Below are 20,065 nucleotides of genomic sequence, written 5' to 3' on the forward strand. Positions count from 1 at the left end.
GTATCGACTTGGAGTTTCAAAATTTACATGATCTGAATTATATATCCTTCGCAGGATATTTCTTGGATAATTCTAACATTTTGACATTTTTCACGATCAACAAGCAAATTATTTCGTTCTCGTTTTACTTTCCTTTCTTTTTTCTTTTTCCTCTCTCTCTCTCTCTCTCTCTCTCTCTCTCTCTCTCTCTCTCTCTCTCTCTCTCAAACATTCCTCGCCACGGTTCGTACACTTTATTCGAACAAACATCGTTCGAGCAACATGGCGGCCCTCCTAGTTACTTCCCCTAGACGCACAAGCGTCGTTTGTATTTCTGCGATTTAACAAGCTATATAATTGTACGTCTGTTACACGGGAATTAACGAGGCTAATTTGGAAAATTAGTCGGGCAATTAATTTATTTCGAGAAATTTCAATCCAGTTACGATTAATATTCCCGAATTTTTCTTAATTTTACAAAAATATCTTCCTATAAATTCCACGTGATATTGATATCTTTTAACATGAAAACTCGTTTGTTGTCACTAGTTTCTTTTTACCTGAAATCTAAACTAACAGGAGAGGGGGGGGGGATAGAAAAGGAAAGATTTAGGAGAAAAAGATGATGGAAAGTTCGTTTCGATGATCGTTCGGGAGAAAGAGATGCGAACGGATTAATGGCGGCGATTATTTGACAACGTGAGAGAGTGAAATTGAGATCGTGACTGAGTGACTCGCGTCTTACGTGACATCGGGCAGAGAAACACGCTTCGAAAGGTCTAACCGCATCCTTGCGCCGCAGTTACGCGGTTACGTAAGGAGAAAAGTCAGACAAGCGGGTAGCGGGAGAAGGATAGCCGACTGAACGCGAAGCGGGGACGAGAAAAGTGGAGAAAAATGTCTAGAGTCAAACGAGTTTCCAGAATATGCGTAGCCACTGATAGGAAACGTTGTTATATACGTTGTTTACCGATACTTTCTGATACTTGTTAAACCAGAAAGATTGACCAATTTGAAATGATCGAAGAAAGGTTAGATTAAGTTAAGGATTTCGAGTGTTGTGGAAAATCTGGGGATTTCGAAAATTGAACAAGCGGTATTTATTCATTCTTTTCGTCAAGATTTAATTTAATTGATAAAATATCGAAGAATAGTTTTCTTATAATATTGAATATTTTAATCTACGATGAAAGAAAACTCACGTGTGTCGATTCTTGTTAAACCAGAAAGATTAACCAATTTGAAATGATCGAAGAAAGGTTAGGTTAAGTTAAAGATTTCGAGTGTTATGAAAAATCTGGAGATTTCGAAAATTGAGCAAGCGGTATTTATTCATTCTAGTGACTTTTTATCAAGATTTTGAATTTAATTTAATTGACAAAATATCGAAGAATAGTTTTCTTATAATATTGAATATTTTAATCTACGATGAAAGAAAACTCACGTGTGTCGATTCTTGTTAAACCAGAAAAATTGACCAATTTGAAATAATCGAAGAAAGGTTAGGTTAAGTTTCGAGTGTTGTAGAAAATCTGAGGATTTCGAAAATTGAGCAAGCGGTATTTATTCATTCTAGTGACTTTTCGTCAAGATTTTGAATTTAATTTAATTGACAAAATATCGAAGAATAGTTTTCTTATAATATTGAATATTTTAATCTACGATGAAAGAAAACTCACGTGTGTCGATTCAATCAATTCGAAATATCAAAGTAACTCGAAAAATTTCGAGGATATTGACCAACGTTTCTCGATTTAAATTTTATTAAAACATTTCGATCAATATTGAAACAATTACAAAATTATTAAAATAACTAATTCAAATCTACCTTTATCTATATGATCCATCAAAATCTATTATATTATCCTGTTACTCTTAAGGATAATTTATAATTCAAAATTTATATCTTTAAATCAAAATTAAATATTAAATAAAGTTTATCAAATTTACCAATCCTTCCAATCAAACAATCTCGTTCAACGAGAGTCAAACGAGGTGTCAAAAATATACAAAATTAACAGACAAGTTCAACGAGCTAAACGATTTCTATCTATATATATTAACGATTAATCAGCCTAATTAGATCGATACTCGCCATTGCGATACAATTATACCGAATGCAGCGTTATAATCGCAGACGCGGGTAAAAGCTCGCTCGCTCGCTCGCTCGGTAAAAGCGAAAGTCAATTATTTCGTCTGGCCGGCCGTTATGCAAAATTCCGCTAATATAATGCGCTGCGCCGGTTATTTATAGAGTGACTGGACAATTCTAGACTTCTTGGACTTTCTAGGCCTGTCCCCCCCCCCCTCCATGCGGGAAAGGTCGTAATTTTGACGACCTTTCGATTAACACCTGGAAATTACATAATGACAGCGAGATTCTGTAATGAGGGAAGCCAAGAGTAATAAGATGTACAAATAAACCGAATTTGTTTTCTTCCTAACCTCTAACTCGTCCAACTCTAACCTCGTTGTTTCCGTGCTCGTATCGATAATTGACAAATTACTCGTCAACAATCCATCCTTGAACGATTATTATTATATTTTTGTAAATTATTCTTATGGACGACTTGATACACATTTTTCATGACGAAATTATCTTGCACAAAAACACGCACACATGGATATTTGTGAGGAGCAAGGATCTTCAAGGGAAAGGGAAAGGTATCTCTCCTCCTCCTGTTTTTAATTCCCTCGAATCGAAACGCGGAAACTGTCAACTATCTTTTCGACAAAATATTCTTCCGCATTGTTCACGCTTCTGCTTCGAGCCACGCCACGCCGCGCAGCCTGGTTCGTTCACCATCGGGACTTTCCTTCTCCCGACGGCCGCTCGTTTCAATGCGCGGCGACAACAGGCCGCACGCCCTCGCATCGTAAACGTCCGAAATGATTCAACCGAATGATTCATTCGCCGCTTGTCCGTCAATCGGCTAGCTTTTTCGCCGTCCCGTGCTAAATCTCGAACCAATTGTTATTTTTCGCACGAGTTAAAAGTGGTTGAAAAAGGCAATTCCACGATAATTCAGAATTATCCTGTATATTTTTCAAACCTTTGAATCGTTTGCTTCTGATAATCCACGTGTAGCGATCATTCTTTAAAAATCGTTGAGAACCGGTTCTGGCATTATGAATCGGTCAGAATTAGTTCTCCATAACACTTCTATTCGGTTTTTAACGAATGTAAAAAAGAGGTTTAAAAGCATGGAGCATAACTTTGTCGTGTTACAACTTTGAATATGCGTGTTAATTTTATTATGAAAAAAAAAAAAAATCGTTTTTAAAATATTCCGTTCGATAAATGGACGGAACGATGAGTTAAAGCGTTCAATAGTTTCTTCTAAAAAAAAAAAAAAAAAAAAAAAAGAAAAATTGTTCATTTTAAATTATTCACAAGCTCATAAATTACAGATAGCTAGGCTTCCTGACAACCATTCCCCCATTGACAACTTGTATTCACGTAATCATACGTCAATCCACAATCAGGTTTGAAATGGGCTCTTTAATGGATTTGCAACTTGAAACACTTGCAAGTTTTTATTCCTTAATCTATTCTAACTCGTATTGCTAATTTATTCACGATTCTCTACGTATCCGATTTCCTTTGAAATCTCCTCGAGACAGACTCGTGAACGAGTCTGCTCTCGTTAATCGAGCCTACTAGTTGCAACTTTATTTCGAGAACTCGTTTGAAATTCTATCCGCGTATTTCCAATTTTATTACGTTAAGATAATTTGGCCAATTCGTTTCGTGAAATTTTCCAAAACATATATATATATAAGGAGATGTAGAAATTCAGCGTATAAAATCAATAATAATTTTATTTTCATCTTTCGCAAGAGACTTCCTTCAAACGTCCCACCCAATTGGTTATTTTCGAAAAATGTGCGACAAACGCCCTCGCATTTGCAATATGAATGCAACGATCAATGAGTCATTCCTCGTCTACGAACGTTTGCCTTTTATTGGCATCTGACCGACCTCTTTTAAGGCCGTTCGTACACTTTCTCGTTCCGATGCGTGTCGCCATCTTACGTAACATCGATCGATTATTTTCCTCAGTCTAATCCCTATCTTCTTCGTATTCGCGCGTTCAATTTGCCGGGATCGAATTAACATTTTAACGAGTTCCTTTTTACAAACACCGCGCAAATCCCATTTTCTTCTGTCCTGAAGTTGGTGCAAGTTCCTTCAGAAGTGAAATTCCAATTAAAATATCAAACTAAATCCATCTCTCGAATTTTAGTCACGAGCGTGCTAGAAATTCGCGTAGCTTTATTACGCCGGTCTCCCGGGAACTACTAATAGTAAAACTACGGAAATGATGGATTAAAATGCATAATACGGCTGCTAATTAAAGTAAGAGCAGACGCATAGTTAGACGAAAGTCACGGCTGCTCGCACGATTTTGCGCAGTTGCGTGTAACGCGATCGGTCAGGCTTCTCCCCACGCGGAGAAAGCGAGTGGAAACGTGAAAGAAGAGAAAAGGGAAGAAAAACGGGTGAAAAGATTCGAAAGACGATTTGAAAATCTTTGAAAATTTAATCGTTTGTACAGAAAAGTAATCGCATTGAATCCGAACGAAATTATTTTTACGTTCGCGTGATCTTCGAAATTCCTAACCTCCAACCTCGAATTCGACTTATCATGTATTATTCGTCCATCGTTAACGAGCAAATGTGAAATCTCCACTCTGAAAAATAAAATATATCCATAAAATATTATCCGCATCCAGCGTTCGCATAACCTCCAACTGCCTAACCTCAAAGTTGAGACTCGCCAGGTATTCATCCAGCCTATTAACGAGTAGCGTAGAATGAATCGGCAAAGGGAAGGAAGGAATAGCAAAGCTGGCTATCCACGGGGAAAGGATTCGTAAAAATTCGCAGGGTGGACGTTAAACGAGGGGATTTGTATTCATCGAGCCGTTTGCTTGCTCGAAGAGGCTGGGAGACCACCGAGAGCGCGAAACGCGTGAATCCACCTTTTGTACGGGATTATTTACATTCACGTAGGAGCTAAATGGAAGTTACATCGTGGCAAGGAATGCAGCCTCGTGGGACAACCGCCCGTGAAACGTATGCATCGCGGTCGAACCTCGTGGGACGGCTTTACGCATCCACTTGTTTTGCGATTTTATTGCGATACGTACGTACATCGCCTTCCCAGAAAATCCTTCCCTCGCCTTCCTCTCTCGCCTTTTTCTTCCTCCTTTGCGAACCTGCCTTGAGAGGGAGAACGCTTTCAGGAAACGGTCCGACGTTGAAAATAGCGAGGCTTCGGTTTCATTTTAAGACGCGTTTACCGCGTGTAATGAGACTTTTTCTTGGCAGATGACGCGAGAGTCGTTTGGTTAGAATCTAGTTTCGAGATAGAGAGCAGGGACTTTTCCTCGCGACTAAAATTTGGGTAAGAAAATTTTTCAATTTTTTTTCCAATGAATATTATTCTCTTGAAAATATTTTTCTGAAAAAATATATTTCGTTTATTCGAAATATTTGGAATATCTATTTATATTTTCATTTTCGTATTTTTTGTTCGAATTCGACGATGCACGATCTTTTTTCTTTAATTGGAAGGAATGTTCCCTTTTTTGATTGGAATAGGTATTCTTAACTCGGGCGTAATTTACAAGTGTCAACGCAACATTGTGTCAATGTTCACGTAACATTAATTAACACATCTGATTAACGATTGCAATCGATCGATTTTACCCAGATGGAAAGAAACGAAGAAACTAATCGGTGGTTATTGTGCAATTAGCGCTGCCTGGACAGAATTATACCGAGACTATTCGCGATTCTCTCGCCGTACGAGGTTTTCTCTCTTTCTCTCTTTCTCTCTCTCTTCGATTCATTCGAGATTCTCGTATCGTGGCCGACGTATGGTTTACGTTCACGTAGGAAACACCTTGACTCGACACGAAAACCCAGTTAACACCGCGATTCGCCATCTATCTGTACACGATCCTAGATCCTTTTCTCTTCGCTTTTTTCCTATTCTTTCACGATTTTCCTCCCTTTTTTTTTTTCTTTTTTAGAACATCGTACATCGAAATGGAAAGAGTTCTATTACCGTTACTCACGTTGAATGAGTTTTCCATCATTCGAGATGGAATAACGGGTTGTCGTGAAAAGGAGAGGGGGTGGGGGGAAAGAGGAGGAGGAGGAAAGAAGAAAATCGAGCGAGATGAAACGACAAAAGGATGCAGTGCAGGCAGTTGCGTTCTCTCTCTCTCTCTCTCTCTCTCTCTCTCTCTCTTTCCGCACTTCCTCGATGCATTGTTCCGTTCCCTCCGTGTTTCGAGGACCTCGTATGCAACGAGGCAAGTTGAGTTAGGTCAACCCTCGATCCGAATCGCTGCGAATTCCTTCCCTGGCGCGCGCATTGTTCCCGCGATGCACATATTGCAGCCCATTATTTCGAGCACATGCGTGCGATTATTAATTCTCGCGAGGGCGGCTAAAGTCGGCACGAGATTTATATATATATATATATGTGTGTGTGTATGTGTATGTGTGTATATTCATAGCGGTTTTTTAACGATTATATTGAGTAAGGGCCGATAAGACGACTCACCCTGCAACAAAAATCCATGCAGCGCGAGGTTCATGGCTAGCGCGATCAATTCAGCCTTCAGCCTGAAACAGAGAAAGAAAAAAAAAAATGATTTCTGTGCGATCATCGGTTTTTTTTTTAGAATTATTTTTTTACAATCCTCTCTTTAATAATACGCGATTAAAAATTTTATTTCGCTTATATTTTTCTTTTCTTTTTTTCCTTTCTTCTTCTTCTTCTTCTTCTTCTTCTTCTTTTTTAATTTTTCGCTTAAGACAACTGATTGATTTTCTTTCTTTCTTTTTTCTTTTTTTTTTTTTCCCTCTTTATTAAATTATTATAATTGTAAAATGCAATCCTTCCTTAGTTTTTTAATTAGTTTTTTAATTAAAAACATTTACTTTCACTGGGAAGAGGAGTCACTCGGCCCAACAGAGGATTAACCAACAGTTAACTGTACAATTTAACTTTAAATTATTTCGCAGTTTTCATTGCCCAAGAGCATTGCAATCGCAACAATCATCCGCACGTTTCACGTACGAATGAATTTAAGAGGCCCATTTCATAAGAGTAATTACTTTTAATTGATCAGGCGGACGCAATCGTCGGGCAGAATTGTGGGGATCGATCCGAGAAAATTCCTCCTTTTCAAGACCTATGAATGATAGATGGTAATAACGCATACGCTAAACGACGATAATTGCGGCTAAATTGCACGGAGGCGTATAGGAATCTCTGAACAAAGTAAATTCGTCTCTATCCGCTTGAAAATATAACGTCTTCCCTCCTCTCTTCCTCTCTCTCTCTCTCTCTCTCTCTCTCTCTCTCTCTCTCTCTCTATCTATCTATCTATCTATCTCTATCTCTCTCTCTATTTATCTTTCTATCTCTCTATCTCTATCTCTATCTATCTTTCTATCTCTCTATCTCTATCTCTATCTATTTCTATTTCTCTCTCTCTCTCTCTCTCTCTCTCTCTCTATCTATCTATCTATCTATCTATCTCTATCTCTCTTTCTCTCGAAATTAAGTCCGTCAATGGTGGACAATAATTCGAAGGGAAGATTATCGATAAATTTTTACAATCGATTGAATAATAATTCTTCGAATATTGAAACAATTTTCTTCAAACTTGTTCAAACCGTGCGTCGATCGAAATCTACGGATGCGAGAAGAAAATTAGTCGAAGAAATCGATGTTCGAAAACGAAAGCTGGGCGAAGGTGGTTGGTCGGCGGCGGCTCGATCATCCGGATCGATAAAATCCGAGCGTGTGCAGTCGATCGACGCACTCGAAAGTCCTCGTCGCGAGGGGCACAATGGCCGCGTTGCAGCGGAATTAATTCAGGTCGGGCATGTAGAAACGCAGGCGGGTAACGGTGCCTCGCCTCACCTCCGCGCACAAAACGGCCAACGGAATTATTTCTGGCACACCGGATTTTTCTTTCCCGCCCGTTTCCTACCGCCTGCTTCTTTCACCTAACTTCTAACCTATCATTGAAAATAACGAAACACTCTCGATTCTGTTAATAAGACACTCTGCTTCGAGAGATTGTTGCAAAGAGAGAATCAGTGCGAATTAAAAGTGTAGTTTAATATTTATTAGAGAGTCTAATAGTGACATAGGCATACTTTGTTATGTTGTATTATGTTATATTGAATTTTTCGAGAAATGAAAATATTATTTGTTTTTTGGATTTGGATATTGGATTGATTTTTAATTTTTAATTTTCATTCGAGCGTGATTAAAATATTTTTTAATACAATTTGTTTATTATTATTGATGAAAAAGAAAAAAAAAGAAATGTTTTATTTGAACGTTATTACTGAATTGTGAAAGTTTTTACTACGCCTATTACCTAAACCGCATCTCATACATATTCTAACAAGTTAGAAACGATTATTGAATTCTTAAACGTTTTTTTATAGCGCCTTCTTTGTTATTATTTGAAGAAATATGATCTATCATCCGATATAGATCTAATTCAGATATAGTTTAGATCCAATTTTAGATCCATTAAATGTATATAAATATATCTTAATTACTTTCAATTTCTCTTAAAGGAAAAATACATAAACTTGTTCAACGTAAAATAAACTTGTTATTCGTTTCGAAAATAAATAAATAAATAAATAAGACATTGAGAGTGAAAAATGATGATGTATGATCTGGAAACGGTGTCGAGGAAATAATTCTTTTGGTGGAAAGTGAAAGAAGGAAAACTTTCTTGCAATCTAATATGGAACTCCTCCAAATGAAATTTCCATCTACTAGATCTATATATAACGTATCTAACTAAATACTTTCGAGCAAAATAATTCTTTTGCAATAGTTTTATTCACAGTTTCATTTTTATCAATTTCGAAACGAAAAAAATTATTAAAATTTCAATTAATAAACTCTTTCTTAAATTCATAAAAATTCAAATTATTTTTAATTTTTAATTATCCATTATTTTTCTCGATCGAATCAAACCAATTACCGCGTCTTCAAACATCGTCAAATATTTTCAAACGGCGTCAAACATTGTTAAAATCATGAAAATATTATTCGACAGAGACACAGTGGAAAGGGACACAACAAGAGAAATTCATTAAACAGTTTCATCAGATCTTGTAACAGCAATAAAACCGATACCGTGTGGTATTCCGTGTATTTCGCATAGCGTGTCACGAAAACGTCCACCGACCATTTTCCTCTCTTCGCCGATCATGAAGGTCCTGCGCGGTGAATACAAAATCGTGGAACACGGCCGCCATTAACGTGCGTGCAATTCTTGATGAGGTATGTCTCTTTCGTCTCTTGTACCGTAACCAATCGTAAGAGATTTCGACCGATCGGAATTTCATGTCACCTTGTCTTGGAATTAGCCAGAAGAAATTCTCTGGATGGATTTTTTAACAATATTTCTAACGATATATAATTCTATTTACTTAATTTTTACTAGATTTCCTCTTATCTTTCAAAGGATTGGAAGAAAATGATAAATTGATTGGAAAATTATTTTAATTAATATAATAATTGTAGAAAGATTAATTCTACAATTTATTTTGATTTATCACTATTTGTGATTTTACAATGTAATATATTATACATACATTGCTTTTCAAGAAATCTATTTTTCATTCTCTTGTCTTTTTTATCTCTTAAATTTCTACTGTCCATATTTTATAATCCATATACAACTATATTGGAACGAATAAATGTTTAAGATCTTTCTTTTTATCGGGTTCAAGGAACTAGTGATAATAATTAATTCCCTAGATTACGATTCGTTTCGAATGAATCGCAAGAGGGATCATAAAAGATGGAAGCGAAACAAACACCTTGCTCGATGATGTTTTCCTCGCTAGTTTGAAGTAGTAAACACGATTCTAACGGATTCTTCTTCTTCTTCTTTTTGCATTCTCATGGAAGGAACGCGATACAATGGAAGCTATTCGAAAAATGTGATTCACGCAGAAGAAGAATTCACGCTCTATCCCCCCCCTCCTTCTCCTTTGCGCCCTTTCGCCTTAAAGACGATTTTCACCTTACGTAAAACCGGCACATCGGCCGTGACTCGTTTCCATGGCGAACGACTTTCCCCGATTTCTGTATCGCGAACGGTTGCACAGTTTAAAAACGATCGATGCCACGCCTTCTTCTCGACCACTTGCCAGAAAATCATACGGTTAATTTTATCATCGCAACCATCCATCACGCGATTATAATCGTGCATTTCTGTTTCTTCTTCTCTTTTTTTTTTTTTTTTTTTTAGGTTCAATATTTTCCCCAAGAAATAAAGAGAAATGAAAAAGATGGTTTTAATCGCTTTTAAATGCTATAATAATAATATATGTGTTTCACGGTTTTATAGATTTTTTCTTTTTTCTTTTTTTTTTTTTTTATGTAAGAAAGGAAAAATCGCATTTTTCAACTTTCATAAACGTATCCATAAATAAAATAAATTATCTTACATAAATGTACGTTTTTACAACGAACAATGATTTTCGTACGTATCTTATTCTTCCTTGTTATTACTTAACAAATATGCAGTTTTTTCCCCCCCCCCTCTCTTTTTTGATGAAATCTCGCTTCAAAATTCTTTGAAATATTTTTACGTAATTTCAATAAATCCTCTTCAGTATACTTTCTACCGTTTGGAAAATGAAATTTAACCAAAAGATTCTTTTACATTATCGATTACAAACTGTCTTATAAATATATATGTAACATTTTGTGGTAAAGAATATTTAATTTTTCCTCCTCCTTCTCGAAATTTTTGAAGCATTATTCGATTCTTTTCAATTTTTCACACGACATTCCAATTCGAAGAGGAAGAAAGTGAATTCGAAATCGAGCGTGAATTCGAATTCAAAAACGAAACGTTTAACGAAATGTTGAACGTCCCCCCTCCACCCCATTTGCATCTTTCCGTTCCTTTCCGCCTTTTTCTTTCTGTTTTCGAAAGTAGAACGTTCAAGGACGTCTGGAGTGACCGGTGGATGGACCACGAATGAATTCGTTGCAAACCACTTCTAACCAGATCGTTTCATAATCGATCATTTCGATCCCTGTTCCAAAAATAATTAAATTAAAAGAAAAAAAAATCGCACAGAAACAAAAGCAATTGCATATTTTCGATCACAAATTTTCATGATAATAATTAAGACAGTAATTTAAGAATAATTTATAATAATTGATAATCGAGTATATAAATAATAAACTCATAAAGATATTTCAATTACGTAACACCTCGATTTTATCCAAATTACTATGTTTACGTTCAATTACAATTATATACTTTCAATACAATAATATACAATATAATTACAATATACAATAATATACTCTCCAGTTTCCAGAAGAAGGAAAAACAGAAACTAAAACCAGAAAATCAATCTTAAACGTTTATCTATCTCCATATTATTATTATTATTATTATTATATAAATTATTCGATCCTCGAATAAACTTTTCGTTTAAAAAGAAGAAAAAAAAAAGAAAATAAAATTGCGAAACTTGAATTCGCATTAGATATAATAATATACAATATAATTACAATAATATACTCTCCAGTTTCCAAAAGAAGGAAAAACAGAAACTAAAACCAGAAAATCAATCTTAAACGTTTATCTATCTCCATATTATTATTATTATTATTATTATCGATTCTCGAATAAAGTTTTCGTTTAAAAAGAAGAAAAAAAAAAAAAGAAAATTGCGAAACTTGAATTCGCATTAGAAAGTCGAAGGAAACTTCGAGCGGGGATCCAGATCACAGAGGACGAGGATCGACACGCGAGGCGATCGATATCCGGAAACGAGGGAGAAGCTCTGAAATCCTCGGTCAATGATACTTTGGAAGAAGTGTATCACGTTTTCTTCGAGACGAATCGATCGATCGATCGATCGATCAGGTTTAGAAAGTGGAAAAGGGATGCTCCCGCTCGGAAACGGCCGATTTATTCGCATCACCTTGACACTTGACGACGCTTGATGACGTTGGGAATATTGTAATGTGGTCGAGATTGGAACGAGAATGGTTGTAAGGTGGTTTCGCCCGTTCAAGGAAACGCTTTGCCATTTTTATTGCACACTTTTACGAGAGAGGTTTCCTTTAAGGAATTTAAAATTTTTATTTCTTCTTCTCTTCTCTTCTCTTCTCTTCTCTTTCTACCGTTACGACTCGAGTTCGAAGTTTGCAACGAGCAGGCGAGTTAAACCTCCCAGAGAGTTAACGACTCGTCGAGGACGAGTTAGTAGCGAGTTATTATTAAGAGCGATTGTGTGAATGGCGAGAACGTGTAAATCGGATCCAGATTTTTGTTAATTTCTTATTCGTGTAAAGGAGCAATGATGTATAACGCAATAATAATTTCGAAATTACAAATTCATTAAATTCGTCCAATTAATTTTTAATTTTAATTTTAGGTGGAGAGAAATTTAGATTTTTTTTTTAAATGAATTTTGAGCGATTGTGTGAATGGCGAGAACGTGTAAATCGGATCCAGATTTTTGTTAATTTCTTATTCGTGTAAAGGAGCAATGATGTATAACGCAATAACAATTTCGAAATTACAAATTCATTAAATTCGTCCAATTAATTTTTAATTTTAATTTTAGGTGGAGAGAAATTTAGATTTTTTTTTTAAATGAATTTTGAGCGATTGTGTGAATGGCGAGAACGTGTAAATCCAGATTTTTGTTAATTTGTCAACTCGTGTAAAGGAGCAATGATATATAACGCAATAATAATTTCGAAATTACAAATTCATTAAATTCGTCCAATTAATTTTTAGGCGGAGAGAAATTTAGATTTTTTTTTTTAATGAATTTTTCGTCGCATTAAACACGAAATTTTAATACAATTTTATTAACATAAAATTGGTTGAGAAACACTGGTTAAGTGTATCAATCCCTCGTCGATCCTCCGCTAGGATAAGCACGTGGTAAGTCGACACACAGTTTCATCCGAAGCGACGATCCGTCCCATTGCTTTCCATGCAGCCTTACGCAACCGGTTAATTATCAGCCATCGCTGATCGCCTCTTAGCCGTGTCTTCTCTTACCTAATCGATCTTTATCACAACGGTCCCGAAGCAAAAATGCGAAAACTTCGTCGAGCTCACGGAATCCAGTCAAGTGGATCCATAAATCAAGCTCGGGATCGATGGGAGACGTGGATCTAGACGTGGACTACTTCTGTTTTCTCGCCAGAAGAAGAAGATGTCTAAGAAAATTGTGTATGTGAAAAAGTCATCGATAATTTTGTTACTCGAAATGGATCGATTTGGATTCCAATTTTTAAATTTTTCATTACTTTTAAACTTTGTTTCAAGTTCTTTTTAATAAGTAAATTGTTTAATTCGTTCAATTGAAAGAAAATATTCAGGACGAGGGATCATTTATTTATATATTATTTGAGGAGGATCTAAGAGTGGTTGGTTGGATTCTAGGAATCGTGGGAATGATCGGACGATTTAGACAAAGACTAATTGATCAGACGATTCTGCGTTTGCTTTCACTTTCCATAAAATCGTCCCGGATCGAAGCGTAACATCCGAGGAAGGCAGAGCCGCGCCACGAAATCGTACATCTACGAGAGAAAGAGAATGGAGATTCGCTCTGCTTTCAACCAGCCATCATGCTCGTTGCAAACTCGCGATTGCATGCGGGATGAACACGCGTTGCAGCGAGTCACAACGATGAAAATACGATCTTTTCTTCTTACTAAATTCTGAATATTCTTGAATTTCTAAGAACATATATTTTTTTTAATTCTCAAGAAATATCATTTAATCAAATTTTGAAATACAAATTTTTAAACATTTATATATATATATATATATATACACGCATACTCTGTCGATATTCTGCCTGTATCTGAATTCTCAGACGCACATCGCACACCAAAAATAAATAAATAATAACGAGCCACTTAAGAAATACATATTTCCCCGAACGCAAGCATAAACTATGACATCGTGCAATTTATTTTTAGAATCCATTACTTTCGGCCATAAACCTGAAAACCTCGAAGCGATGTCAATCGTAAACGAACAATAAGTTGCCTATTATAAAACTAGTACGGACAGAAGAAATTGCAGTTACGATAATAGCGAAACCAATAACTTGGTACACAGCTCGGCGCTGTGTACTGACGCTGGCTGCGCGCATGCGCCGATCGCGCAGGGAGAGCGAGAAGGAGGGAGAAAAAGAGAGGGAGAGAGAGAGAGAGAAAAGTCAGCCAGACTTTCGTCGACTTTTCCATCCATACGTCGGACGGGCGTCCATTCGAGCTTTGGCCACCGCTCGAGCCGGCGATTGCCGCCTCGGATTATGTAAATTGTTACATGTACAAAACAAATCTCTCCGCTCGATTGCGCTTAAATGGGCGATTTGTTGATCGCCAATACGGATACCCGGTTATCCTTATTACAATTTCAAAATGCTCCCCCCCTCTCGAGGAATTCGAGCGACAATATTTTCAACGATTCCGCGAGGCTCCGCGGGTTTATTAACATACAAAGGACGGATAAACCGTTCCTGGTTGGAATAATAATTTCGTTTATTTATCAGGCAGAAGGGTATGCATGAGTATGCGCCTCGTCCAACCACTTTGCACGATTCTTCTCCCAGGTATTCTCCGGATTATCGCCCCTTTTTTCTCAACTTTTTTTTGGACGACAAATCTCCTTAATGTCTTCTTCAAATTTCCTAAGATTTTTATGACGTTTCGGTTAAAAAAATAGTAGCTAATTAAATAAGATTCTTTTTAGTTGATGTACGAATTAAGTGATTTATTGTGTTACAACTTGATATAAAGTATTATTGATTTTGAAAATGATCATAAGAAGTGAATTTAACAAAATTCGATGTTCGAAAATAAATATTCAAGCAATTGAATCTTAAGAAACATTTTCGAAATTCTTTTCAAGTGTGAAATTTACAAAATCTCCACGAATGGATTAATTCAAAAGGCAAAGAATTATTCCAGAATCGATATTACCACGAAGGGAATTAAAATCGCAGATCATTTGTAATCCATTTATGTATACGTCGTTTAATAAAAATATAATAAATCGTTGTACAAAAACGTTCCGTGAAATATCGATTTTTCGCTCTCGATCTTCGAAAAAATTTCATTTTTCCAAATTCTCTCCTCGAGGAGGGGAATATAATCGGCGAGCCATCAGCGAGGATTATATTCGGCTCTCGTATTTTCGTTCGAGGTATTGCACGTGTTGCACGGCGTAAAAATCGAACACGCCATAAATCAGGCCGGCTCTCGTTTCGCCAACCACTTGTTTCGAGGAATTCATTAGAATTCGTTAGAGGTGTCGCGGCACGTTTCTATTGCATTTCGTCGGCTAATATCGAATTCCTTTTCTTTTCTTTTTTTTTTTTGTATATATAAATCATAGCAACTGTTTAAGGAAGAGAAAGGAAGGGGAGGAAAAAAGTAGATGCAATATCGTAAACGTTCCAAGTTTAGAATCCAAGTTTAAAAAAAAGTTGAACGATTTAGAATTTTTCTTATATTTTCTATATTTAGAAAAGACGTTTTTCGAGAACGATTCGAATTCTTGATTGGACGCCAAAAAAAAAAAAAGAAAGAAGAAAAATGAAGCAAAAAGTAATTAAAATGGGAGAATTCTTCCATCCAAGTCATTTTCACTTTCACAACCCATCTAAATTATCTGCTATTCTTCGTCAATTTGACGTGTTTATGCGAATACGGATATTAGTTATTTTTTTTTAACGATACATTGGCACGAATTCTTACGGCCATTACACAGCCACTTTCTCTTTTTCGAAAAATCTCTGTCGATGATGTCAATCGGCCGGGAACACAACACCTAACCCTTGTTCCACGATCCTCTAAATTTCTCTGCACGAGACACAAGTTGAAATGCTGAGCATTTCTTCACAATCGAATCCATCCTTCGTTTTCGCTTCGATGTTCAAATTCTTCGAGATAATCCATAATTTATTTGGAGCAATAATTGCATTGATTCGAGCTTCAGATTGCATCCAGAAGAATCTTTACTTTGAAACTTGAAAGAGAGAGAATCACTGAATCCATTCGAGATTCTATTCGAGTCTTGTCGAAATGAATCTGGGATAGGAAAACTTTAAGACTTTAAGACTCGAAACTTTAAGAATTGGATATATAGGACGAAAACTTTAAGACCTTGGATACTTTTAGATGTCAATGTCGGGAGAAAAGTCAATCGTAAAACCGTTCTACTTATTCGTGGCCTGCCACGAATCTCGTCACTGCCTCGTAAACTCTTGTTCCAACGTGAAACGTGAGGAGGAACGAAGTATCCACCTTAAACAACGAAGATGAAGCGATTCGAGATCGGTTGATCCTTGTGTTGATCCTAAAATCATTCGAAATGAATAAGAAACAGTGGAAAATTGTCCCAACAATTAAATTAATCATTGAAGGATAAGTTATTTTTCTTAAGAAAAATATTTTCAATAATTAAATCTTTAGAATAATATCCTACTAAAAATGGAAATAAATAATAATTATTCTTTTTAATGGATAAATATAATATAAACGAATATCCTGATTCCTATATAATATATATAATGTATATATCTTCCAATACATATAAATATTAATAATTTAAATATAGCATGAATAAATAAAAATACTAATTCAGTTGAACCGAATTATGGCCAACTATCACGATTCCTCAATCATTTCGAAACTGATAACAGTTTCAGATCCTCTGTTTTATAAAACAGATTTGTCTGAAAGAATTGCATTTCACGATTCTTCTGTAAAAGTTTGAGAATTCATAATTTAAAAGATCACACAATAGTAGAAATTCAAACATCACGAATACTTTGTACACACGATTTCAAAAATTATATAAATAAGGAAAATTCTTTTCACGAAATTTTATAGAAATCAAAAGTCCCGACAGAAATCTTTCTCCTCTGAGAAAAACCTTTCCTAACTTTTCGTCTCTTTTATTCGATCAACGAAAAATAAAAACCAAAATAATCAAGAAGTAATCCTTTCGAAATTCGACAACAAAGGAAATGAACAGCAGCGAAGAATCTGGATGCCAAGGTGCTTGCAAGAATTCAGTCTCGAATCTATCTAAAGAATCTATCTAATCTAATCTATTAGATTAATCTAATCTATCTAAATCTATTAGAATCATGGAATGGAATATAGATGTCGCCATCGTATCGTAGATGGCGGAAGATAAAGTGTGATCTATCGAGCCATTTGTATCAATTTCTGCTCCACTCCTCATCGTTCATCGAATAATTAATAATAACTCTGAATCGGTGCAATAAATGAGACAAACGGACAAACGATAATTTCAATTCCTTCTCTACGATTACAATACACGAAAATATTATTTGGCGTGGTATGGTAGAAAGTTGGGATTTATAGTTTTTTTTAATGCGATAAAAATGCCACAGGCATTTTAGAAATCGATCTTCTCGGAAACGAAATAATAGAAGCCAGAGGAAAACTTATTTTTCAGGCCCGTTTATTTTTCTTCAAATAAATTTCAATTATATTCTCGAAAGAGAGCTCTTCATTTTCAAACGTATCTTCAGACGTAATTTTTGAAAATTGTAATTTCATTGCAGAAGCTGTATATATATGTATATATCAGAGAGTTGTCACGTAATGGCCACTGTCTTCGTCAACCTCAATCAAAGTATTTAATCCCAACGATTCATTTCTACTCAAGTAGATCTCAAGTAGAATATGATCCTGTTTTCCTTCTTCCATTCCATCTTATCGAATCTTATCGTCAGTGTAATTGGATCGATTAAACTTAAAGGACTTGGAAATAACTCGAAGAATTCTAAACTAGCTTGCTTCTGAATGAAGATGATAAATAAAAATATTGCTGATATGACTGATTTTACAAAATATTAATTCATACTATTCTAAACTAGCTTGCAGGGTCTGAATGAAGATGATAAATAAAGATATTGCTGATATTCCTAATGGTTGATTTTACACACCACGTTTAATAATTAAAATATTAATTCGTACTATTCTAAACTAGCTTGCAGGGTCTGAATGAAGATGATAAATAAAGATATTGCTGATATTCCTAATGGTTGATTTTACACGCCACGTTTAATAATTAAAATATTAATTCGTACTATTCTAAACTAGCTTGCAGGGTCTGAATGAAGATGATAAATAAAAATATTGCTGATATGGCTGATTTTACACAGCCACGTTTAATAATTAAAATATTAATTCGTATTATTCGTATAATATTAATATCAACTCGATCTTTTCATTTTTAAATATAAAAATATTATTATCATTATCTTCCATTATCGTTTCAATTTAAATTCCTTTGACTAACAAATCAAGTTACTTTTTTTTTAATTATATTATTGAAACTGAAAATTCTCCTCTCTCTTCAACTTCGAATATAATCAACGACAAGAATGAAAAAGTAAGAAGCGAAGAAAGAAAAATTTCTTGATCAGGGATGGATTTAAGGGAAAAGGAGGAAGAGAAAGAGAGGAAGAATGAAGAGTGAGAACGGTTCTTTCCGTAATACGACACATTCGGGAAAGTGCCACAATGCATTTCACAAGGGGTAAAAAAAACCTTGCTTGCGTAACGAGGTATCGATTATCGGTTAGAGAGCTATCGATCGACGGGCGAATGGAGCAAAGTCAGAAGAAAAAGAAAAAGAAAAAAAAAAAAAAAGAACGGAGGAAAAAGCTTCTTTGCTTCTTGCCGCCTTTCTAAACTGGTGCTCTGGAACGGGAATTTTTTTCGTTGATAAATATTGCATAAAACGTAAAGGAAAATATCATAAATCTCGCTGTCTGTTTATATGATATAATTAAAGAGAGAAAAAAAAATCTCGCGAAAAAAGGAAAGAGAGAAAAGCAGCAAACAAATTATTAATCAGCGCCATAAAGAAATCTCTCTTCGAATACATTTTTCTGATTTATATTTTCATCGAAAAGAAAAATTTCGATGAAATCGGTGAGTAATAACAAAATTGACAAGAATATATTATTCCATATAATTATCCAAGGAAAGAAAGAAAAAAATTATTAATCAGCGCCATAAAGAAATCTCTCTTCGTTTCTTGAATACATTTTTCCGACTTTTTCTTATATTTTGAAAAGAAAAATTTCGATGAAATTTCGGTGAAATCAGCGAGTGATAACAAAATTATAGACAAGAATATATTATTCCATATAATTATATTCTATATTTATTCCATATATTCCATATTCCATAGAATTATATATTCCATATTCCATAAGAATAATCCAAGACGCGAAAAAGGAAAAAAAGAAAAGCAGCAAACAAATTATTATCAGCCATAAAGAAATCTCTCTTCGAATATATTTTTCTGATTTATATTTTCATCGAAAAGAAAAATTTCGATGAAATCGACGAGTGATAACAAAATTGACAAGAATATATTATTCCATAGAATTATCCAAGGGAAAAAGAAAAAAAAGAAATGAGCAAAAAAATTATTAATCAGCACCATAAAGAAATCTCTCTTCGAATACATTTTTCTGACTTATATTTTGAAAAGAAAAATTTCGATGAAAATTCGGTGAAATCGACGAGTGATAACAAAATTGACAAGAATATATTATTCCATATAATTATCCAAGGAAAGAAAGAAAAAATTATTAATCAGCGCCATAAAGAAATCTCTCTTCGTTTCTCGATGGAAATTCGGTGAAATCGGCGAGTGATAACAAAATTGACAAGAATATATTATTCCAAAAGCTGGAGCAAATGGCGCATTTGCATGTACATGCATATATATACACACACACGTGTACATATATATATATATATGTTTTCATTTCGCTCGATTACCCAAGAAATCCAGTTTTCGTCAGTTACGTAATTTCCTGTTGTAAGTTTGATATAATCTTGAAATTTGAGATCGATTCGAATTTGGAGAATTCATTGGAGTTTCGAAAATATCGAAAATATTCATTACACCTTTTTACAAAATTTATAATACAATATTTAATTCCACTCTATTCGCG

General features: G+C 35.0%; 1 protein-coding gene and 1 long non-coding RNA gene across 8 annotated transcripts in view; both read right to left on the reverse strand.

The window, feature by feature from the left end:
* The window catches only part of LOC102655072 (microtubule-associated protein futsch-like), a 65,059-nt gene that overhangs the window by 25,017 nt on the left and 19,977 nt on the right, over positions 1 to 20,065 (reverse strand). For all 7 annotated transcript variants that reach the window (XM_006568256.3, XM_006568257.3, XM_006568255.3 and 4 more), the window contains one exon: positions 6,561 to 6,622. In XM_006568256.3, coding sequence (XP_006568319.1) covers positions 6,561 to 6,622 — 62 coding nt within the window. The remainder of the gene's footprint in view (positions 1 to 6,560; positions 6,623 to 20,065) is intronic.
* On the reverse strand, positions 189 to 6,550 carry LOC107964874. Its single transcript, XR_001704029.2, has 2 exons — positions 5,134 to 6,550; positions 189 to 4,674 (listed from the first exon to the last, which is right to left on the reverse strand). It is a non-coding gene; the product is annotated as an uncharacterized LOC107964874 (long non-coding RNA).

Source organism: Apis mellifera, linkage group LG8, assembly GCF_003254395.2.
Source record: "Apis mellifera strain DH4 linkage group LG8, Amel_HAv3.1, whole genome shotgun sequence".
Taxonomy (NCBI): domain Eukaryota; kingdom Metazoa; phylum Arthropoda; class Insecta; order Hymenoptera; family Apidae; genus Apis; species Apis mellifera.